General features: G+C 39.3%; 1 protein-coding gene across 1 annotated transcript in view; it reads left to right on the top strand.

Annotated features, from left to right (window-relative positions):
- Window positions 1-24,748, top strand: part of STAT4 (signal transducer and activator of transcription 4) — a 108,974-nt gene that overhangs the window by 78,283 nt on the left and 5,943 nt on the right. Inside the window, exons 15-21 of the mRNA XM_066346378.1 lie at window positions 14,930-15,013; window positions 17,096-17,194; window positions 20,170-20,305; window positions 22,666-22,715; window positions 23,687-23,781; window positions 24,086-24,222; window positions 24,556-24,747. Of these exons, the coding sequence (XP_066202475.1) occupies window positions 14,930-15,013; window positions 17,096-17,194; window positions 20,170-20,305; window positions 22,666-22,715; window positions 23,687-23,781; window positions 24,086-24,222; window positions 24,556-24,747 (793 nt within the window). The remainder of the gene's footprint in view (window positions 1-14,929; window positions 15,014-17,095; window positions 17,195-20,169; window positions 20,306-22,665; window positions 22,716-23,686; window positions 23,782-24,085; window positions 24,223-24,555; window position 24,748) is intronic.

Below are 24,748 nucleotides of genomic sequence, written 5' to 3'. Positions count from 1 at the left end.
TCTTCAATTTTGTCAGCTCAGGATAATTTTATTTTAAGCTATTCTTTGAGCTCCCCCTATTGATAGAATTTTAATATGACTCCTAGTTACACTTAAACCATACACTTGAACATCGTTTAATGTGCTACAGGAACAATTGAAAAGTCACAAAATATATAAAAGTGGGCTCAGGAAGATGAGGCAACAAGTCAGGGGCTTAGGCAGGTAACGGAGGTCACCAAAGGCAAGTCAGGAAATAGCTTGAGAAGGTCGGGTGATATAGCAGGGTTCGTAGAGTCAAGATTGCTGGCATTGAAGTAACCAGAATTTCAGAAAAACAGGAAGCGAAGATATTATAACCTCATTTTGAATTTCAAATAGTAGCTGTTGTTTATCTGTGAGTTGTTGTTTACCTGCATCAAGAGTTCACAGCCTGGTAAGAATTTATTTAACAAATCCTCCTGTGTCATCTACTTTACACTCGGCACTAATAGTTTCACTGACATTGATTTATGTAACTCTGGCAACACTGCTATGAAGTAGTACTGTTAGTGTGGTACTTCTTTCAGTTAGGGAAACTGGGAGGCAGAGTGGTTGAGTAAAGAATCAAACCATGGCTCCCCTATCCGTGCTCTTGGCCACAACGCCGTGCTGCCTCTAAGATCATAATACTTTCCCCGGGAGAAGCTGTGCGGGCTTGCACTGCCCTCTGATTCCCTCCCACACCTTCAGGTAATCATGCCCCTCACATTGGCTGGGACTCCTTTGAGAGAGATCTCTGCAGGTTTGCAGGTAGCATCTCTTCCTTTCCTCCCTGCTCTAGCTGAGGCTGCTCGTGAATGCATCCACTCAGAAATCACCTGGCTACCTTGCACCAGAATCCTTAAAAGTTTAGAAGGAAGTTAAAATGATGTTCTTCAGAAAACATTGACCTCTCCCTTACCTCCTGTAGGCATCAGTGGGGTAGTAGAAATAGCATTCTGTTGGGCTCTGTCTCTTGTGCAGCTGACCTTGCACAAGCCACTTAACCTCACTAACTCCCAGTTTCCTTATTTATAAAATGGGATCATGTTAACCTGCGTTGTTGGGAGGACCAAATGAAATGGTATATGTGAGAGTCAACTGCAGTATGGTGTGCAGATGTCTGCTTATCACTCTTCCTGATCAGCCAGCCAGGCTGTCCCCTCTGTAAAGAGCAGGTATTTATACAGGTGGGGAAACACTCCAAAGGGGATATTTCTGACCCAGGACTAACTGTTTATCCTTATCCTTCGCTGTCAATCCACCAAAGAGCTTGGCTGGAAACTTTCCCTTTCAAGAGCCCCTGAGCACATGCCTCTGTGACTCCTGGACCGTGAAATCTCAGAGCACCTCTCTGTTCATCTGCCCTTTTATGGGATCACATGTTTCAGGTTCCTGCCTCCACCACCTCACTGTCTCCCACCCCGTTCTCTTTCTTTCTCTCCCTTCCCTCCTCCCTCTCTCCTTCTCTGGCACACACATAACTCAGTCTGCTTTTGTGGTTGTAAGAACTTGGACTGGCCACTTATTAAATGATCAGGAACATACCAGGATGTCATGAATGATAGTTTCCCTAAGGTGGCCATTCCAAACCCCCTTAGAATTGGAGCACGGCCTGGCTGTTTGACTCTGAGGTTATCCAAGAAGAGGTGACCAGTTAGGATGTGCTGGGCTCCTGGCTGCAGGATTGGTAAAGGGAAGAAGTTGCCCTAGCCCCCTACTGTTCCCAGACCACCCAGAGAGACCATAGAGATGACTTAGGAGCAACCTGTGGATTGGGGGCTGGTGAAAGGTGGAGCTCAGGATCTCCTACCCCTATGTCAATCAAGATAGCACTACTTTAAGTATTCACAGATTGGAAACCAGCTGGGAAACTTCCTCTCAAGGATATGTTCCAGCATTTAAAAAATAATTGAAAACCATTGGACAGACAGTCTCTAAAGTTCCTTTGACTAAGAGTCTATAACCCATAAAGTGCAACATAGAGTGGGGTCTTCACATTTAAAAAAATAATAATAATTTACTTTTAAAAATTTGCTTTGGAATTTCACAACATCCCTTGAGGAATCTGTAAACACACTATCACAAAATCAAGGTAGGCAATTACTGCTTCTTTTGCCCATCTTTGTTCTTTCCCAATAAGAGTCTCCATAAAGAAACAATTCCATTACCTAGCAAGTGGCCAGATTTTGAAAGCATCAGTCTGTCCTTGTAAAATAAACCCTTCCTGAAGGTCCTTATCTGGAGGGAGCCAGCCAGAGAGTGACTGCTGAAATGTGGAAACTGAACAGGGAAGCTGGAATTGTAGTCTCGAGTTTGCTCTGTCAGCAGGCTTTAACTGGTGAATGACAGTTTTAGCTGCAGATTGAGCTGTTAGGTAATTTTGTTTATGTGGTGGAAAGTCATGAAGCACAAAGACACTATTCGTAAAGCCTGGTGACTTGAGTTTCATTTAACAAAATAGCCAAACAGATGTTCTTTCAGGGCTCAGTGTCCTCACACACAGATACACTACTCACATTCCAACTAGCCAAAGCATTTTCACAGGAAGTTGATTTTATTTTGAACTAAATTTAAGTGGTCGCAAAGCTTTTGTAAGAAAGGTATCTATACACGAATAACACTATCAATCTGGACTTCTCTGCAATGCCCTCCATACAGTCCCCTTATTTTATGGGCTGAGAATTTTACATTCATGTCTTATGATCCTGTGATTGAGGTCTGTCTCTCATATTATTGTACCATTATTTCCCCTCTTATAATAGTTTCCAAGCATTTAACCCAGTAACTAGCCCATGATAGGTACTTAATAAATATTCACCAAGTTAATGGACTATTATAATTGTGGTTTATTCCACATAATTTTCCATGTGCAGCATTATTATAGATTATGGCTTGTTAAGAGTAAGAAATTGAGATGAAAATTATCGTTATCCTAGTCATATTTATTTAACAGGGGTTTCCTTTCAAATCAAAAGCCATAACCACTTGTTAACATATTCTAGGATTTCAGGGTGTACTATTAAGCATTGAAAAGAGGAAACAAAAAGAATATGGTAGCATCTGTACCTACCCTTCATTAGATTGTGTATTTTTTATTCAGATGGAGCCCTGCTCAAGTTGTTTAGCCCAGTTTTCCAGTTTTATAACAGATTATACAATGGGTACTTTTCTTAAGAAGTACAATATGGTCGGCCCTGGCCGGTTGGCTCAGTGGTGGAGCGTCGGCCTGGCGTGCAGAAGTCCCGGGTTCGATTCCAGCCAGGGCACACAGGAGAAGCACCCATCTGCTTCTCCACCCCTCCCCCTCTCCTTCCTCTCTGTCTCTCTCTTCCCCTCCCGCAGCCAAGGCTCCATTGGAGCGAGGATGGCCCGGGCGCTGGGGATGGCTCTGTGGCCTCTGCCTCAGGCGCTAGAGTGGCTGTGGTCGCAACATAGCAGAGTATCGCCCCCTGGTGGGCGGAGCGTCGCCCCTGGTGGGCGTGCCAGGTGGATCCCCGACGGTTGCATGCGGGAGTCTGTCTGACTGTCTCTCCCCATTTCCAGCTTCAGAAAAATACAAAAAAAAAAGAAGTACAATATGATCAATCAAGTTATTTTCAATGTCATATAAGTATCATAAATGTCGAGATATATATATATATTAATTATATATATTATATATATATATAATTAAGTGAGAGGCAGGCAGGCAGCCAGAGAGACAGACTCCCGCATGTGCCCCAACCGAGATCCACCTGGCAAGCCCCTCATCCGGGGCCACTGCTCCATTGCTCAGAAACCGAGCAATTTTGGGGCCTGAGGCAGGTCATGAAGCCATCCTCAGTGCCTGAGGGCAATTCACTCCAATTCAGCCATGGCTGAAGGAGGGGAGGTGGAGAGAAAGAGAGAGAAAGAGGGAGGGGTGAAGAAGCAGATGGTCACTTCTCCTGTGTGCCCTGCCTGGGAATCAAACCCAGAACTTCCACACACTGGCCCAACACTCTACCACTGAGCCAACCAGCAAGGGACAGATAAATGTTGATATTTTAAATCCATAATTATCTGAGATGATTAGAATGGCTTTTAATATTTTAATATTACTGGTACACCTCACCTATGATGTTTTCCTAATCTGTGAGGAATGAATTCTGGAAGTGTGACATTGACTAGTTCCCTGGCCTGGACCATACTGATACAGTAATAGAGACTATGAATGATGGCCATGCAGGCTTTGAGAATTAATAACTCTTCCTTTTGGCAGAGCCACTTTTTTTCCAGCCACATGTATTGCAAGTCAACTAACTTCCTTGATGGATTTTATTTTAAATGTGCCTCCCAATAGCATTAAGGATTTTAAGTAAACATTCATGACTAGTTTGCATCACTGAGGAAACCTCTCACCATCCACATTCCAATTCAGTAAAGTAATACCTAAAACACAAAGTTATTTTCCATAATTAATGGACAACCCTGAGTGTCACTGCTCTATCTGTGGAGTTCTGGTTTTTCCACTTTGGATGGGTGCCATAACTCCAAGATCTGAAGAAATTATCCATAATGAATGATCATATCATATTTAAATTTTATCATAAAGGCTCCCTTTGGCTGTCTTCCAGCCATACCTCTGTACAGGGAAAGATGTCTATGAGTTCAAGACCATGTGCTCAACCAGAGTCCAGGACCAGAATTCTCAGCCCGAAAAGCCTCAAGCCTATTTCCAGGGCCTGTGAAGGCCTCTTCTCCAGGCTTACTCTACCAAGCATAGGTGTCACAATGAAGGCAAACATTTCTAAGCACAAACACAGAGGGCTTGAGGCCACAGAAGTCTTGCAAGGTCCCTCACAGAGGTGAGAGGGGTGGTGGGGATCTAGGATGACTACGGCCTCCTCACACTGCCATGTTCCAGTAAGACTTTGGAAAGTTAAAACCTGGCCAATTAGATCCTGTGAAAGCTTAGATGTCAAGGTAGCAGGCTAGGCTATATTTTAACAGTTTGTTAACTTGATTTATAATGGTTGAATATTTAGACATATGGTATGTGAGTCTCCATCTGTGCGCTTGCCTCAGGATTCTTAAGTGTTCTGCACAGGCTTGTAGCATCCTGCTATTGAAATCAGTGAGAATGCGAAAGACACCCATCAGTGAACATGAAACTGTGGGTTTCGTTCAGCAGTGAGATTTTCTGTTGTTTAAAAAGTGTGGTTTTTGTTCAACTTTGTGGCTAAACACAAGCTGACAACTTCATATCATGCTCAAAGAAACAGCTATTTGCTTACTTATTTATTTAAACATGGTGGTGAGGGTATGGGGAGTGGGAGACTGTCTGTTTGGTGTATTAAATGTACTGGGAGTCATTTTAAGGGTGGTGTAAGATTTTCAAGCAGAATTCTCATTAATATAACTTTCTACTACTCACCCAGTAAGAAGCAATTCCACTCTAGTGAATCTACCAACAAGCAATGTAAGGTATCACAATGATCTAACCCAAGGGAGAGGGGAGTTTTTCATTCTCTGCTTCCTTCTCAGGAACAAATCCTAAAGTTAACACTCATTGTCAAGAAAGTCTTCCTTGGCCCTGGCCGGTTGGCTCAGCGGTAGAGCGTCGGCCTGGCGTGCGGGGGACCCGGGTTCGATTCCCGGCCAGGGCACACAGGAGAAGCGTCCATCTGCTTCTCCACCCCTCCCTCTCTCCTTCCTCTCTGTCTCTCTCTTCCCCTCCCGCAGCCAAGGCTCCATTGGAGCAAAGATGGCCCGGGCGCTGGGGATGGCTCCTTGGCCTCTGCCCCAGGCTCTGGTCTCGGCAGAGCGACGCCCTGGAGGGCAGAGCATCGCCCCCTGGTGGGCAGAGCATCGCCCCTGGTGGGCGTGCCGGGTGGATCCCTGTTGGGCGCATGCGGGAGTCTGTCTGACTGTCTCTCCCTGTTTCCAGCTTAAGAAAGAAAAAAAAGAAAGAAAGTCTTCCTCATGTAATTGTGATTCATGTCATCATATCAGAACTATTCTTCAGTATTTGAAAATTAATCAAATTGATAATCAAATTGACTCTTGACTCGTTATTAACGCATTCAGTGTTAGATCTCCCTTTCGACCAGAGCTGACTCGGCCACCCCCAACCCCATCCTCACTTTTCTAGGCAAATAATTCCACTTCTGTTTACATATTCCCACAGCACAGATTTTTAAAAATGGTTTAAGCTTTCTAGACCATCTCCAAATTTCCCACATCCCTTTTGAGACTAAACACAATGTGGATACACCACACTGAGAATAATTTTCTTCTGAATTCCATGTGGGGTTCTCGCTGAGCATCTGATTCAGCAGCCGTGGGACGAGGCCAGGAGTCCTGTTTTTCTAACAAGCTCTCGACGATGACACTGCTGCCCATCCTGGGCACATAGCAGAGCGCTGTAAAACTTCATCAGGGAAAAACAGCAATTTCTGTCTTAATCCAAGCCCACTATCCCGAGGTGCTTATTATTTGAACTGTAAATATTATCCTAATATCATGCTGATATATCTTAATTTTTTAAAAATTTTGTACATTTAACCCCTGAATTCTTTCTATAAAAGATTAAGCCATGGTTCTCTTACACCAGCTTTCCATACATATAATTTTCCCCCATCATCACAATATCATTATATAACATTCTGGTTTAGTCAAAATTCAATGTTTACATTACTATGATTATAAAAAAATTATTAACAGCTGAACCATATAACATAGTATGATTGTATTCCCATTCTTGTATTACTTTTAGCTTTCTCTGTATTTACTAGTTGCCTTTTTGTTTGATCAATTTATTTTATGGACTTGTCACTTCTATAGCCCCAAACTTTCCTTCAGAACTCGAAAACTCCTTGCAATTTGGGAAACAGGTCAATCTGAGTTTCTATCGTTTTCTTTTTTCTTGGCATCCTGCCTCTGGGAACCTTTCGGCTGTGGCTCCAATCTGGGCTGATTACCTTCTGATACTGTTGCACAATTGTTTTTTGCTTTTTTTGTTTGTTTAACTTTTTTTCACTATCATCTTAGGGAATGCATCTTCTACTTTACTAGATATCGAGAAATTATTTTCCAAAGTGATTGTACCAACCTCTAACAGCAGTGTATAAGAGTTATTATTGGCTCCTGCCTTTAATATTTCCTCTATTCCACTTTCTTGGTTCTCTTTCTAGAGCTTCTCTTAGTTTGTTGTTGAACTTTTTATATTAATTCTTTGTTATCTTTTTTATCCTATGTTTTATTTCTTCATTTTTTTGTTTCACTTTCTGGAACATTTCTTTTACCCTATTTCCATTTCTTCTACTGACTTATCTATTTCTCTTATTATATTTTTAATTGTTCATTATTATTTTCTAAATGTTTCTTTTGAAAGCATACTATTCTTGTTTCACTAATGTGATGTTTGTTACATCTGTAAGAATATTAATAAAGTTCTTAAAACATCTTTAAGAATTTTTTAATGAACTATATACATCTATACATTACTTCTAGTACATTCAACACAAATATATACAAAAGAAGAGAAGAAAATACAATGAACCTTCCCAACTTCAATAGTGATTAGCATTTTGCCTATCTTATTTTATTCATTTTCTCCTATATATACACATTTTTTTTCTGGAGTACTTAAATTCCAAGTAGTATAGCATCTTACTAACTGATACTTTGGTAGGTGTCTCTTATCTAGAAGATAAGAAGTTTTTTAAAACCTATATTCAATGTGCTTATCACAGAAAACAAAAATAATAAATTTGTTAAACTTTTTCCTTAATGAAATGTCATTACTTGTTTAAATTTCTTCACTGTCTCAAAATGATCTCTTTATGGTTGGTTTGTGCAAATCAGTATCCAAGCAATGTCCACTCATCACAGTTGGTTGACTTGTCACTTTCCCATGTCATTTATTTGTTGCAATAATGTATAAAAATGGACTTGATTATTTTTTTAATTTTATTTGTGTGTGATAGAGAGAGAGTGTAAGGGAAAGAGATGAAAAGTGTCAACTCATAGTTGCAGCACTTTTAGTTGCTCATTGATTGCTTCTTACATGTGACGCGAGGGCTCTAGTTGAGCCAGTGACCCCTAGCTCAAGCCAGCAATCTTGGGTTCAAGCCAGAGACCTTTAGGCTCAAGACAAAGGGACTATAGAATCATGTCAATGATCCCAAACTCAAGCCGGTGAGCCTGCGCTCGAGCTTCAAGCCTGTGATTTCAGAGTGTCAAACCTGGGACCTCTGCATCCCAGGTCTATGCTCTACCCATTGTGCCATCACTGGTCAGGCTTTCATAGTTTTGTCTTCAGCTCTTCATTTGATTTTTGCATTTTCTCTTCTTTTCTGAGTTCTTTCTTGTTGACTTTTTTTTAAATTAAGTTTAATGCAGTGACATTAATAAATCAGGGTAGATATGTTGAGAGAAAGCATCTCCAGATTATTTTGACATTTGATTGTGCTGTATACCCCTCCCCCAAAGTCAAATTGTCTTCTGTCACCTTCTATCTGGTTTTCTTTGTGCCCCTCCCCTCCCCCTCTCCCTCTCTCCTTCCTCGCCCCCTCCCCCTCCCCCCACCCCCCTAGCCCCGTTGCCATCACATTCTTGTTCATGTCTCTGAGTCTCATTTTTATTTCCCATCTATGTATGGATTCATATAGTTCTTAGTTTTTTCTGATTTACTTATTTCACTCCGTATAATGTTATCAAGGTCGATTCATGTTATTGTAAATGACCCGATGTCATCATTTCATATGGCTGAGTAGTATTCCATAAGTATATATGTACCGAAGCTTTTTAATCCACTTGTCCTCTGACGGACACTTGGGCTGTTTCCAGATCTTCGCTATTGTGAACAATGCTGCCACAAACATGGGGGTGCATTTCTCCTTTTGGAGCCATTCTATGGTGTTCTTGGGGTATATTCCTAAAAGTGGGATAGCTGGGTCAAAAGGCAGTTCAATTTTCAGTTTTTTGAGGAATCTCCATACTGTTTTCCACAGTGGCTGCACCAGTCTGCATTCCCACCAGCAGTGCAGGAGGGTTCCCTTTTCTCCACATCCTCGCCAGCACTTATTCTGTGTTGTTTTGTTGATGAGCGCCATTCTGGCTGGTGTGAGGTGATATCTCATTGTGGTTTTAATTTGCATTTCTCTAATGATTAGTGATGTTGAGCATTTTTTCATATGCCTATTGGCCATCTGTATGTCCTCTTTGGAGAAGTGTCTATTCATTTCTTTTTCCCATTTTTGATTGGATTGTTTGTCTTCCTGGTGTTGAGATTTACAAGTTCTTTATAGATTTTGGTTATTAACCCCTTATCAGATGTATTGTCAAATATGTTCTCCCATTGTGTAGTTGTCTTTTTATTCTGTTCTTATTGTCTTTAGCTGTGCAAAAACTTTTTAGTTTGATATAGTCCCATTTGTTTATCCTGTCTTTATTTCACTTCCCCGTGGAGATAAACCAGCAAATATATTGCCCGAGAAATATCGGAGAGCTTACTGCCTATGTTTTCTTCTAAGATGCTTATGGTTTCACGGCCTATATTTAAGTCTTTTATCCATTTTGAGTTTATTTTTGTGAGTGGTGTAAGCTGCTGATCTAGTTTCATTTTTTTGGAGGTATATGTCCAATTTTCCCAACACCATTTGTTAAAGAGGCTGTCTTTACTCCATTGTATTTCCTTACCTCCTTTGTCAAATATCAGTTGTCCATAAAGCTGTGGGTTTATTTCTGGGTTCTCTGTTCTGTTCCATTGATCTACATGCCTGTTCTTATGCCAGTACCAGGCTGTTTTGAATACAATGGCCTTGTAGTATAACTTGATATCAGGAAGTGTGATACCTCCCACTTTATTATTCTTTTTTAAGATTGCTGAGGCTATTCGTGTTCTTTTTTGGTTCCATATACATTTTTGGAATATGTGATCTATATCTTTGAAGTATATCATTAGTATTTTAATTGGTATTGCATTGAATTTATAGATTGCTTTGGGTAATATAGACATTTTAATGATGTTTATTCTTCCTAACCATGAGCATGGTATATGCTTCCACTTGTTTGTATCTTCCTTGATTTCTTTTATCAATGCTTTGTAATTTTCCGAATACAAGTCTTTAGTCTCCTTGGTTAAGTTTACTCCTAGGTACTTTATTTTTTTGGTTGTAATAGTGAAGGGGATTGTTTCCTTAATTTTTCTTTCTGACTGTTCATTGTTGGCATATAAAAATGCCTCTGATTTCTGAGTATTGATTTTATATCCTGCCACTTTGCTGAATTCATTTATCAGGTCCAGTAGTTTTTTGACTGAGACTTTAGGGTTTTCTATATACAATATCATATCATCTGCAAATAATGATAGTTTTACTTCTTCTTTTCCAACTTGAATGCCTTTTATTTCTTCTTCTTGTCTGATTGCTGTGGTTAGGACTTCCAGGACTATGTTAAATAAGAGTGGTGAAAGGGGGCACCACTGCCTTGTTCCTGATTTTAAGGGGATTGCTTTTAATTTTTGCCCATTGAGTATGATGTTGGCTGTGGGTTTCTCATAGATGGCTTTTATAATGTTGAGGAATGTTCCCTGTATTCCCACTTTGCTGAGAGTTTTGGTCATGAATGGGTGCTGGATTTTATCAAATGCTTTTTCTGCATCTATTGAAATTTTCATATGGTTTTTCTCCTTCTTTTTGTTTATGTGATGAATCACATTGATTGATTTACGAATATTGTACCAGCCTTGCCTCCCCAGAATAAATCCCACTTGATCATAGTGTATGATTTTTTCCATATATTGTTGGATTCGGTTTGCTAATATTTTGTTGAGGATTTTAGCATCTATATTCATCAGAGATATTGGCCTATAATTTTCTTTCTTTGTGTTGTCTTTGCCTGGTTTTGGAATCAGAATTATGCTCGCCTCATAAAAGGAGCTTGGAAGTCTTCCTTCCTCTTGAATTTTTTGAAATAGTTTGAGAAGGATAGGAGTTAGTTCTTCTTTGAATATTTGGTAGAATTCAGTTGTGAAGCCATCAGGCCCTGGACTTTTCTTTGTTGGGAGTTTTTTGATAGCTGTTTCGATCTCATTTGGTGTAATTGGTCTGTTTAGGTTTTCTGATTCTTCCAGATTGATTTTTGGAAGATTGTATGTTTCAAGGAATTTGTCCATTTCATCTAGGTGGTCTAGTTTTTTGGCGTACAGTTCTTCATAGTATTTTCTTACAATATTTTGTATTTCTGTTGTGTCAGTTGTTATTTCTCCACTCTCATTTCTAATTTTATTTATTTGAGTCCTCTCTCTCTTTTTCTTGGTGAGTCTAGTTAAACGTTCATCAATCTTGTTTATCTTTTCAAAGAACCAGCTCCTAGCTTCACTGATCCTCTGTATTGTTTCTTTAGCCTCTATGTCATTTATTTCTGCTCTGATCTTTATTATTTCCTTCCTTCTACTACATTTACACTTTACTTGCTGTTCTTTTTCTAGTTCTTTTAGATGCAAGGTTAAGTTGTTTATCTGAGCTTTTTCTAGCTTCTTAAAGTGTGCCTGTAGTGCTATGAACTTCCCTCTCAGTACTGCTTTTGCTGTTTCCCATAAATTTTGAGTTGTTGTATGCTCATTGTCATTCGTTTCTAGGAATTTTTTTATTTCTTCTTTGATCTCATTCTTAATCCATTCGTTATTTAACAACCTGCTATTTAGTTTCCATGTGTTTGAGAATTTTTGAGCTTTTCTGTTGTGGTTCACTTCTAGTTTCACACCATTGTGATCGGAGAAAGTGCTTGATATGACTTCAATCTTCTTAAATTTGTTGAGACCACTTTTGTGCCCTAACATGTGGTTTATCCTAGAGAATGTACCATGAGCACTTGAAAAGAATGTATATTCTGCTGCTTTAGGATGAAAGGTTCTGAAGATATTTATTTTATCAAGTTGATCTAGTATGTCCAATAAGTCTGCTGTTACTTTCTTAATTTTCTTCCTTGAGGATCTATCTAGTAATGTTAGTGGGGTATTGAAATCCCCTGCTATTATAGTATTGCTGTTGATCTCACCTTTTAAATCCATCAAAGTCTGCTTTATATATTTAGGTGCTCCTATATTAGGTGCATAGATATTTATAATAGTTATATCTTCCTGTTGGATTACTCCCTTTATCATTATATAGTGGCCTTCTTTATCTCTTACTATATCCTTTGTTTTAAAGTCCAATTTGTCTGATATAATTATTGCTACCCCAGCTTTTTTTCATTTCCATTTGTTTTTTTTTTGTTTTGTTTTTTTTTTTATTTTACAGAGACAGAGAGAGAGTCAGAGAGAGGGATAGACAGGGACAGACAGACAGGAACAGAGAGATGAGAAGCATCAATCATTAGTTTTTCACTGCGCACTGTGACACCTTAGTTGTTCATTGATTGCTTTCTCATACGAGCCTTGACTGCGGGCCTTCAGCAGACCGAGTAACCCCTCACTCAAGCTGGCGACCTCGGGGTCTCGAACCTGGGTCTTCCGCATCCCAGTCCGACGCTCTATCCACTGCGCCACTGCCCGGTCAGTTCATTTCCATTTGCATGAAATGTTTTTTTCCATCCTTTTACCTTCAATCTATGTGTATCTTTTGTTCTAAGGTGTGTCTCTTATAGACAGCATATGTACAGGTCCTGTTTTCTTATCCATACAGCTACCCTATGTCTTTTGATTGGATCATTTAATCCATTTACATTTATGGTTATTATTAATATGTAGTTGTTTATTGCCATTTTATTCTTTAAAGCTGTATTCCTTTTTTGCTATATTCTTTTCCCACTTTGATCTGTTTACAACAGGCCCCTTAACATTCCCTGCAGCATTGGTTTGGTTGTAATGAATTCCTTGAGTTGTTTTTTGTCTGGGAAGCTTTTTATTTCTCCTTCGATTTTAAACGATAGCCTTGCTGGATAAAGTAGTCTTAGTTGTAGGTTCTTGTTCTGCATTACTTTGAATATTTCTTGCCATTCCCTTCTGGCCTCAAGTGTTTCTGTTGAGAAGTCGAATGTCATCCTTATGGTAGCTCCTTTGTAGGTGATAGCTTTTTTTTCTCTTGCAGCTTTTAATATTTTCTCTTTATCACTTAGCTTTGGTATTTTAATTATGATGTGTCTTGGTGTAGGTTTCTTTGGGTTTCTCTTTAATGGAGTCCTCTGTGCTTTTTGAACTTGTAAGAGTTTCTTCTGCATTAATTTAGGGAAGTTTTCAGCTATGATATGATTGAACAAAGTCTCTATCCCTTGTTCTTTTTCTTCTTCTTCAGGAACCCCTATGATGCGGATGTTATTTCTCTTCATGTTGTCACAGAGCTCTCTAAGAGTTTCCTCAGTCTTTTTGAGTCTCTTTTTTTCTCTGCTTTCATGCCTTCATTCCAGTTGTCCTCCAACTCGCTGTTTCGATCCTCAGCTCTATCTATCCTGTTTTTAATTCCTTCCATTGTGATCTTTATTTCTGATATTGTATTTGTCATCTCCTACTGATTCTTTTTTATACTTGCTATTTCTTTATTTAGGTGTTCATAATGACCATCCATTGTTGGTCTAAGATCCCTAAGCATCCTTACAATCATTACTTTGAACTCCGCATCTGGAAGTTCTTGTTGACTTTTGTATCTATATTTTCTGAGAGGCTTTGTCAAATGTTTCATGATCATTGGCTTGATGTTTATGTTTAAGATAAGGGCACTAAGAACTGGAAGCTTTGTATGCTTGGTAGGGAATATAGACTTAAGGGTGATTATTAGGACCTGGTTATCTCATTGGGGTACCCCCAAAGACTGTATCTATAAGTGGTCTCCAAAAGTCTAGTCCACTTCTGGGATATCTTTCTTGGAGATGTCAAACAGAGGAAGGGGCATGAGCTTCCCCATATACTTTTATAGGATTTTCTTCTCTTCAGCACAGCCCCCTCATCTCTTTCTTCAACTTTATCTTATGTCCAAAATGCAGAGAGCTCCTTTAGTTCCTCTGATTCATGAGCTCCAGAAGTAAACCTCACGTCCTCACCAGGGCTGGGGATGTGTGGAACCTCATTACATAACTGCTCCTTCTATTTAGCCTTCTTCACTCTCCAGCCTCAGGGGCTCAATTCTTGAGACCCTGGTTCTGGGGCACATGGAGCCTATTGCCACCCTCACTTTACACTCTCCTACCTCTCACTAGGAGATCTAGGTTAGAGTTTTACTTTATTTGAAAGCAAACAAAACTCCAGCTGTTATGCTATTAAAGTTTTTAGAGGGAGCAGAGAAAAATATGTTTTTATCCACCATGTTTAACCAGAAGAAAATTTTGTTCTTGTTAAGCAAATTCATTATGACACTGAGTTGTTTCTGTTATATCTAAATATATACACAGAAATTAGGGGATCAGGGACGTGCAGATACTCCAGTACTTTCAGCCTTTTGTACAGTGCATTTTCACCAATGAAATAAAAGTTGGTTTTGCATCTCATTTGCATAATCAAACAACTTTCTTCAATTTGTTTGCTTTTCTGATATTCTTGTTTAATAAAAAAAAATCAAAAGCTTCTCTTTTTTATCATTTTATATTCATTTTGAAATATCCCCTGATTTTTGTGAGCAGTATATATCTTGCTCTTAATAGTTATACAGTCAAAGGGACTAATTTCCAAAAATTAAAAAAATAAAGAACTATTTGTATGAATTTCAACTGATGAAAATACCTTAGAATTTTAAACACCAGAAATTATATTGTTTTGGATACTTAAAACTATTATGTTTATGGAAATGAAGATTACTCAAACTTTTTACTATATATTCTATATAATTTATAAAAAAATAAGAGTAAATGTTCCATCCTAGGGAAGGTTTAGGGGTATACACTCTAATAATTTATTGATTTTTATAGAATCAGGCCTAATAACAGATATAGTAAGTTTGCATTAATAAGATAAAAACTTTTTTTCCCTTAGGGCTGTCACATGGTGACTGAAGAGCTTCATTCCATAACCTTTGAAACACAGATCTGCCTCTATGGCCTGACAATAGATTTGGAGGTAGGTGTCTCAAGAAATATCTACTATTTACTAATAACATTTTCAAGAATTGGTTAGCATTTGTAGATAAAACCTCAGTCTTTTCCAAGTTTTATTACATCCCTTTTCATTATTGTTGTTTTAACTTAGAAAATCAATATGTCAAATATTTACTAATTAGTCAACACATACTATATTTTGGTTAAATGTGAGTGGTTAGATCTCATGGACATTATGGCTTCAATACACATGTATATTGAATAATTATTGACAAGATTGTATGGTTTTTTGTTTTGTTTTGTTTTGTTTTCTGGGACTTCCTGAGCCATGGATACTCAGTGGAAAGCCTAAAGAGGAATAAGTGTCCTTGAACCATGTCATGTAGTGATACATTTTCAATAATTTAACTTGTATGTAAAAATCCCTCAGCCGGAACAGGCAGTGTTGCAGTGGATAAAGCATCAGACTGGGACACAGGGGATCCAGATTTTAAACCCCAAGGCTGATGGCTTGAGTGCAGGCTCATCTAGCTTGAGTACAGGCTCACCAGCTTGAGCATGGGCTCACCAGCTTGAGCATGCGGTCACTGGCTTGAGCGTGAGATCATAGATATGACTCCATGGTAGCTGGCTTGAGCCCAAGGTTGCTGGCTTGATGCTCAAGGTTGCTGGCTTGAGCCCAAGGTCACTGGCTTCAGCAAGGGGTCACTCATCCTGCTGTAGCTTCCCCCCTGATCAAGGCACATATGGGAAAGCAGTCAGTCAATGAACAACTAAGGTGCCATAACAAAGAATTGATGCTTCTCATCTCTCTCACTTCATGTCTTTCCTGTCCCTATCTGTCCCTCTGTTTCTCTCTCTGTCTTTATAACACACACACACACAATTCCCTCAAAAAGATTTTTCTAATGTAATGAGTAAAGATAAGAACATTAACAGTACATTGTTTTGATCCTCTTATACCATTCATCATTGAACCCAAAGAAGGAATAAAGAAACTTTGAGGAAAATAAACATGATTGACTGTGAAGTCCTTGAAGGCAGGCCATCAGGCTTCATTTGTCCCTTCATTACCAGTGCCTAGCACAATACCTGACACATAGCAGTTCAACATTTGTTGACTAAATAAATGAATAGCACAATTTCACACACCCAAACATGATTTGTTTGTGGGAATTCTGCCTTTGCTTTTTTATCTTAATGAGTCTCAATATGTTTATAAAATCTCCCATGGATTCTGTGATCATCTCTTTTCCCTAAACTTGTTTCCATGAGCTATTAAGTTCCTCAACTGGTTATTTCACTATCTACAGTTATCTAACCTCTCTTTTGGGGACCTAATAAAAGTTGCTTAGATTTTCAGACTAGTCTGGGAAAATCTGTTTATTTTATGTGGTTGAAAGGTATGGAACCAAAATTACTAAGTTGAGTTCTACACCAATAGACTAGGCAGCTCTGTCCCCCATAATGCTTTGTGTTCCAATATGGCTTTCCTCACCATCTTCTACAATTTAAACTCCCATATCTTACTGACAACAGATGATTATGGGAGGGTAAGTCAGGTTGGGGGGAGATAAAAGAGGATAGGGAGGAATAAATGGTGATGGAAAGAGGCTTGACTTGGGTGGTCAACATGCGGTACAATGTACAGATGATGTATTATGGAATGGTACAGCTGAAACCTATGTGATGTTATTAACCAATGTCAATCCAATAAATTCAATTTAATCATAAAGAAAATAAAATTCCTGTGCCTAGTGTTGACATTAATTAGATATCAGATCATACTTTGAATATATAGATCCATTCCAAAAATAAATTTTATATTAGATTTTGTAATATAACTTATTAAGAGAACAGTTTCTAAATCAATACAAGCTCTAATTAGTTGCATTTTAGGCATTATGTGATGTAAGAAAGTATATTTACATGATATCAGGGAAGATATTAGAGAAGCTGAGTGACCAGGGCAGTATAGACACCAGGATTGGCAAAGTGGTATTGGCTTGAGATTGCCCTTTAGGGGAGAAAGTCAAGTGTAAAATCAATATAAGGTACAGCAACCTATAATAACTATGTGTTTGTTTGTTTTTTCTTAAACCAGACCAGCTCGTTACCTGTGGTGATGATTTCCAATGTCAGTCAGTTACCTAATGCATGGGCATCCATCATTTGGTACAATGTGTCAACCAACGATCCCCAGGTAGAGTCTCTATTCTTATTTCTCCTCCTTTAATTCTATTGGATTTGTTTTGTCAACAAAACCCATTTGCATCAAAAATACACACACACACACATACATAGATACATACATATGATCTTCTATTAAATATATGTGTGTGAATAAAAGTTTGGTATGTCTTTGTTGATTGTTTTATTTCAGAATGCCAATATATCGTATATATATGATATATATATATATAGTTGTATAATTCATCTCTTCTGTCATAGTCAAAATACATTGTGTTCGTAAAGTCATGGTGCACTTTTGACCAGTCACAGGAAAGCAACAAAAGACGATAGAAATGTGAAATCTACACCAAATAAAAGGAAAACTCTCCCAGTTTCTGTAGGATAATGTGGCAGCATGTACACATGCATAGATGATGACGTAACACCGTGTATACAGCGGAGCAGCCCACGGCTATGCCAGTCGAGATGTGGATGGTACAGAGGAAAGTTCAGTGTGTTCTGTAGCTCGCTAAATTCGAATCCGTGACCAAAGTGCAACGTGAATATCGGCGCGTTTATAACGAAGCGCCACTACATAGGAATAACATTACTTGGTGGGATAAGCAGTTGAAGGAAACTGGCAGTTTGGTGGAGAAACCCCGTTCTGGGAGGCCATTAGTCAGTGACGAGTCTGTAGAGGCTATATGGGATAGCTACCTAAGGAGCCCTAAAACATCTGTGCGTGAGCCCACATCAAACTGCACTGAATAGGTATGAAACTGGGAGAGTTTTCCTTTTATTTGGTGCAGAATTCACATTTCTATCGTCTTTTGTTGCTTTCCTGTGACTGGTCAAAAGTGCACCATGACTTTACAGACACATTGTACTGTGTTCAAATGTACTTGGACCCTGAGAGAGTTCTGGCTAGCAAAAGTGACAGACAGAGGGTCTGGTCAGCTTCAAAAATGTGCATCGAAGAGTGTTCTAAGGTCATCCTATGGCTCTGCTAATAGGAATATGGGGAGATGCCTTGCTCCAGAATTTAATGTCTGACACTGTATTTACCTCCTCAAGTACTTCTGGCCATGCCTCCACACAGACTTTTCTACAAAGGTATAAAACTGGTTTCCAATAAGTAACCAGAGTATACATCAATTTTGCCTAACTATACTCTGTACAAATTTTTGAGTTGATTGTAGACTTAATCCGTTGAAGTTCATTACAAATTTAATCTATTCTAGACTCTAGGTGGGTTTTAATGCCATCTTATGGTTGTTTTGAGACATTGATCAAAATTTGGCCTCAAGTTAACAAAGCAAGCAGAGAATAGATGTTCTTAGAAGACAATCAGGGAAGGGAGTGGCAAAAAGATGAGTAAGCACTTCCCCCTGTGCCTTCTTACAAAACTTCGGTGCGTTGTCCTGGAAACCACCAACATGCAGAGAAAATAGGTCAGATGTAAACAACAACAGTTCTTCTTAATTCAAAGCAAATGTTACTTCCAAAGAGAAGAGACATAATGAGTCATCTATAAGTGTCCTTTCCCTGTAACTTAACATGCCTAATAAGGAAACAACATGGAAAATGACTCAGCCCCATTCCTTCTCATCTTCGGTGCTTTGGCATCTGAGGCTGATTAACTGCAGAGAAAGGCTGAGCTGAAAGTGCATGTGCCCATCTCCTCTCAGCCTGCAGTGAGAAGAGCAGTTCTCATTAGAGAAGTCACCTGGTCTTTAAAGCCAAGAACAGCCAACACCCCTGAAATTAAATGTCATTCCCTATTAGAAGCTACACACAGTCAGAGCTTCTCACCCAACTTCAGGATATAGGAGGGAGATGGAACACTTCTCTGTTCTGCAGCCTTAGAGAGCAGTGTTGTCGCACTTAGCTTGCTTCCACATTTTTCTGTAAGAAAGCCACTGAAGTTGTTATACTAACCATCCCAGTTCTGCTCTGCTCCTGGGTGAGGACTCTGGAGATGCAGATCACATACAGCTCCTAAGACACAGATGGGTGGCCTAGTTACAGAGTCTAACAAAAACTAACTGGTTTCTCTTCTTTTTTAAAATTTAAATTTTTTTTTTATTTTTCCAAAGTTAGAAGTGGGGAGGCAGTCAGACAGACTCCTGCATGCGCCCAACCAAGATCCACCCGGCATGCCCACCAGGGGGCGATGCTCTGCCCATCCAGGGCATTGTTCTGCTGCAACTGGAGCCATTCTAGAACCTGAGGCAGAGGCCATGGAGCCATCCTCAGTGCCTGGGCCAACTTTGCTCCAATGAAGCCTTGGCTGTGGGAGGGGAAGAGAAAGATAGAGAGGAAGGAGAGGGTGAAGGGTGGAGAAGCAGATGGGTGCTTCTCCTGTGTGCCCTGGCCGGGAATCAAACCCGGGACTTCTGCATGCCGGGCCAATGCTCTACCGCACAGCCAACAGGCCAAGATCTGGTCTCTCTTCTTTATTCTGTATTGTTAACTTAGGTTGGCCTAAAGAGTTTCTTTTCTTTTTTTTTTTCTTTTCTTTCTTTTTTTTTTTTTTTTTCTGAAGCTGGAAACGGGGAGAGACAGTCAGACAGACTCTTGCATGCGCCCCACCGGGATCCACCTGGCATGCCCACCAGGGGCGATGCTCTGCCCACCAGGGGGCGATGCTCTGCCCCTCCGGGGCGTCGCTCTGTTGCGACCAGAACCGCTCTAGCACCTGGGGCAGAGGCCAAGGAGCCATCCCCATTGCCCGGGCCATCTTTGCTCCAATGGAGCCTTGGCTCCGGGAGGGGAAGAGAGAGACAGAGAGGAAGGAGGGGGGGGGTGGAGAAGCAAATGGGTGCTTCTCCTGTGTGCCCTGGCCGGTAATCGAACCCGGGTCCCCCGCACGCCAGGCCGACGCTCTACCGCTGAGCCAACCAGCCAGGGCCAGCCTAAAGAGTTTAAATCAGCAATTTTATATATTGAATTACAGGGTGTCAAATGTGATTAATAAATACAATCATCATTATAACTCTGTTTCAGAACTTGGTTTTCTTTAATAATCCGCCATCTGCCACTCTGAGTCAACTCCTGGAAGTGATAAGCTGGCAGTTTTCATCATATGTTGGTTGGGGTCTTAATGCAGATCAACTCAATATGCTGGCAGAGAAGCTCACAGGTGAGAGCTGCTAGATACGAAGGACATTCCCCTATTTTTGGTACCCAAATGTTTTAAAGAACCAGGGTGATGTTACAACTATTAATAATAACAACAACGATCATCATGATTTATTGAGTGCCAGGCCCAGGGCTAAATGTTATATTATCTTTGTTTCTATTTAAAAAAAATTGTTTTACTTCTTTTCCAAGTGAGAGGAGGAGAGATAGAGAGACAAACTCTCACATGTGCCCTGACCTGGATCCACCTGGCAACCTCCACTGCAGCCACTGCTCTGCCTATCTAGGGCCATGCTCTCAACCAAGCTATTTTTAGCACCTGAGGCGGAGGCTCCATGGAGCCATCCTCAGTGCCAGGGACCAATGTGCTGGAATCAATCAAGCCATGACTGTGGGAGAGGGAGAGATTGAGAGGAGGGGGAGGGGAGAGGGTAGAGAAGCAGATGGTTGCTTCTCCTGTGTGCGCTGACTGGGAATTGAACCTGAGACATCCACACGCCGGCTGATGCTCTACCACAGAGCCAACCAACCAGGGCCAAGCTATATTATCTTTCTTTCTTTTTTTTTTTTTACAGAGACAGAGAGAGGGATATACAGGGACAGACAGACAGGAAAGGAGAGATAAGAAGCATAATCACTAGTTTTTCGTTGCGCATTGCGACACCTTAGTTGTTCATTGATTGCTTTCTCATATGTGCCTTGACTGCAGGCCTTCAGCAGACCGAGTTACCCCTTGCTTGAGCCAGCGACCTTGGGTCCAAGCTGGTGAGCTTTAGCTCAAACCAGATGAGCTCGCGCTCAAGCTGGCGACCTCGAGGTTTCGAACCTGAGTCTTCGGCATCCCAGTCTGACGCTCTATCCACTGCGCCACCGCCTGGTCAGGCTATATTGTCTTTCTTTAAAAAAATTTTTTGAGGCAGAATAATAATTAAGACAGAATAATCCAATTTATAGGTGAGGATAGTTTAATAACTTGCAGCTGCATGGCTAGTTTATAGCAGCCAAGACCAGGCTATGTCTGCCTACTTCTAAAACCTCTTCATTTACATCCCACACTCCGGTCTCCAGGGTGTTCGTGTACCATTTCCTCTGAATATAATGTGACGTCTTAATGGTGCCTTGATCTTTCATACTAATATCACAATGGTCAATAACCAACTATAAAATATCACAATGGTCAATAACCAACTATAAAATACTGATTCTAGGACCACAAAATTTAATAGAAATCAAAACCACCAGGTAACACTTAATTGTTTATATCAAGAAAATTTCAGTATTGACATTTCTAAAGTTTGCAAAATTGAGTTTTTGGTACTTAATGTAATGATTATAGTGTTAAGCTTTGTCTAAAAGAATTTTAAAATATATCTATATTTTGACAAGTTTGGGGTGACACATTTAGCATCAAAAAAAAGTAAAAATTGGATTTGTGTACATTTCTAGTTAAAGTAGGGCCAAAGATGCATTTGAGCAGCACTGAAAATGTATGTGATTTGGTTAAGTTTGACTTACCGGTGATACTGGATTTTGTTATATTCTTAAAGCACCACGTGTGTGTGTGTGTGTGTATGTGTGTGTGTGTGTGTGTGTGTGTGTGTGTATAATCCATAGGTATTTAAATAGATCGGTGCTTTAAGAATATAACAAAATTTAGTAATAAAAATATCCTTTTTGATCCTTATTTAATTCATAAACTGCAGTAGTAGAAATTCAATAAATATTTATTAGTAAGCGAATAAATCTTTTAAACATGTAGCAATGGTAGCCACCATATACCTTCAGATCTTTATCAAAGTATTTTTGTAAGTGTAATTTTCTTAGAAATTTAGATAAAAACTCTTGTATCATTTCACTGCCTCGGATCAATTGAGTCAATGGATCCTTATTGCCTAATTAATCTCTAGTCTATTCTTTTCATGGTAATAGTCAAGACTCCTGGTTCTGGCTTTGCCCACTTACACAAATTGATTTTATGTTTATTCATCAATATTAGTCTGCTCTCACTGTCTTCTACATAAGTTCTATTCATGTCCACGGTGTCTTCACCACAGTAGTTTTGCTATTGGAGTGGCCTCCTCCTCCTCCTCTGACAATTTATTTCCTATCCATTCATGGAGGCTTGGTTCTAGACACATAACCTCTCCCTAAAGATATCTTTAGCTCCTCTATAGAAATGAATTCTCTCCTAGATAATAAATTTCATGATATATTCTTACCATTTCTAGCATTAAATATACTGTAAACAATTACAGGTGCTTAAGAAATGCTTTAAAAAAGTAGGGGGGGAGGGCTACATTGAGCACCAAATTGAACAGTCTAATTGTTTAATAAAAATTTCATTCGTTTCTTTCATTTTAGTCCATTCTAGCTACAGTGATGGTCATCTCAGCTGGTCCAAGTTCTGCAAGGTACAAACAAGGGGAAGGGAGGACATCACTGATGTGATTTTGTTTTAGTAGTGCTCTTTTTTTGTCTATCTAACAATTGTAGATAGTCTTTCTATATCAACTGCAGCATGCATTTAACTTGGAAATATAAGAATGTTTTAAGATTTAATAAATATATTATAAACAACCAGTTGAATATTGATGTTGTTTACCATGTTAGCTAGTCTTTTAAATGTTGCAATTAGGATCTTATATATATACCTTTTTATATTTATCTAAATATTTCCTCCAGAAAAAATCCTAAAGGATTGTTATGCAAAGAGTTAAAGGAATGTTTCAAGATTTTCAATACACACTGCCTCATAAAAAATAAATCCAAATTTATAGTCCTGACCAGAAATGAGAGCTCATATTCGTTTGTGTCTTTGCCAATGTTGACTTTATCATTTTTTATATTGTAGATCTGGAGCATGTAATCATGCTCCTGTTTAAGTCTCCATATCAGGGGTCAGGAACCTTTTTGGCTGAGAGAGCCATAAACGCCACATATTTTAAAATGTAATTCCATGAGAGCCATACAACAACCCGTGTACATTATGCATTATCCAATAAAAATTTGGTGTTGTCCCAGAGGACAGCTGTGATTGGCTCCAGCCACCCACAATCATGAACATGAGCGGTAGGAAATGAAGGGATTGTAATACATGAGAATGTTTTATATTTTTAATGTTATTATTTTTTTTATTAAAGATTTGTCTGCGAGCCAGATGCAGCCATTAAAAGAGCCACATCTGGCTTGCGAGCCATAGGTTCCCGACCCCTACTCCATATCATAATCTGATTTTGAGAATTTTCTGGATAAGGTTATTCTAAAAAGAAACTCTGATGTGTCTCATTTAAAGAAAATCTTTCACTGGAAAAAAAAGACTTGAGTTATTATATCAATATTACTATTGAAATTATTATTATGCTATATTTGTTTATTCTAATAGGAACACTTACCTGGTAAATCATTTACCTTTTGGACATGGCTTGAAGCAATATTAGATCTAATTAAGAAACACATTCTTCCCCTTTGGATTGATGGGTGAGTTGCAGGTCATATTTTCCGTATGAATTCATGAGGTTTTTATTTTTATCCTGCTGGCTTTTTCCTTATTTTTCTTTTATTTTTAAACATGCTTACTGTCATGGGGGGTATAGTTGCAATTTCTTACATTTTTCATAGAATATCAATATTTACTTTAATCTATATAAGGGTATTTCAGATACCATTAACTTTTGGTTATACTCAAACCAAATTTAGGTCCATTATTTATTAATAAAATAAGTATGAGTGCAATAAATTATCATCTTTGATCAGATAAAATTATCCGTTGTTCCATTTTTAGGTACGTCATGGGCTTTGTTAGCAAAGAGAAGGAACGACTTTTGCTAAAGGATAAAATGCCTGGAACCTTTTTGTTAAGATTCAGTGAAAGCCACCTTGGAGGAATAACTTTCACCTGGGTGGACCACTCTGAAAACGGTACATGCTTACTATTCATTCCTGTGAAGTTTGTATTGAGTTTAATTACTGATGTTTCCGCTTTCAGAAGTATACGGTGTGCTGTTCTGTTTTTCGTGTGTTCAGGGGGTTTGAATATTCGCTGTTACAGTTGTCCCAGAACTCAGGGCTCCAGGAATTTCTCACAGCCTGTATGGGTGTCCTCTATCTTGTGGCAATCTGTCCTGTCCAAACAGCAGAGAAGAGCTGGCATTGTTTTATAACCAATGACAGGAAGATAAAACATGGGCAGGAAGAATGGCCACAAAGAATGCCTGCGGAAACCTGACCAACCTCTGCTGTCTGTTTTTCCAGGAGAAGTGAGATTCCACTCTGTAGAACCCTACAATAAAGGCCGGTTGTCAGCTCTGCCGTTTGCTGACATCCTTCGAGACTACAAGGTTATTATGGCTGAAAACATTCCGGAAAACCCTCTGAAGTATCTATATCCTGACATTCCCAAAGACAAAGCCTTCAGTAAACACTACAGCTCCCAGCCATGCGAAGG

The sequence above is a fragment of the Saccopteryx leptura genome, chromosome 7 (genome assembly GCF_036850995.1).
Source record: "Saccopteryx leptura isolate mSacLep1 chromosome 7, mSacLep1_pri_phased_curated, whole genome shotgun sequence".
NCBI classification, from domain to species: domain Eukaryota; kingdom Metazoa; phylum Chordata; class Mammalia; order Chiroptera; family Emballonuridae; genus Saccopteryx; species Saccopteryx leptura.
Note: the sequence above shows the minus strand (reverse complement) of the source record. Positions and strands in the feature narration are given on the sequence as shown.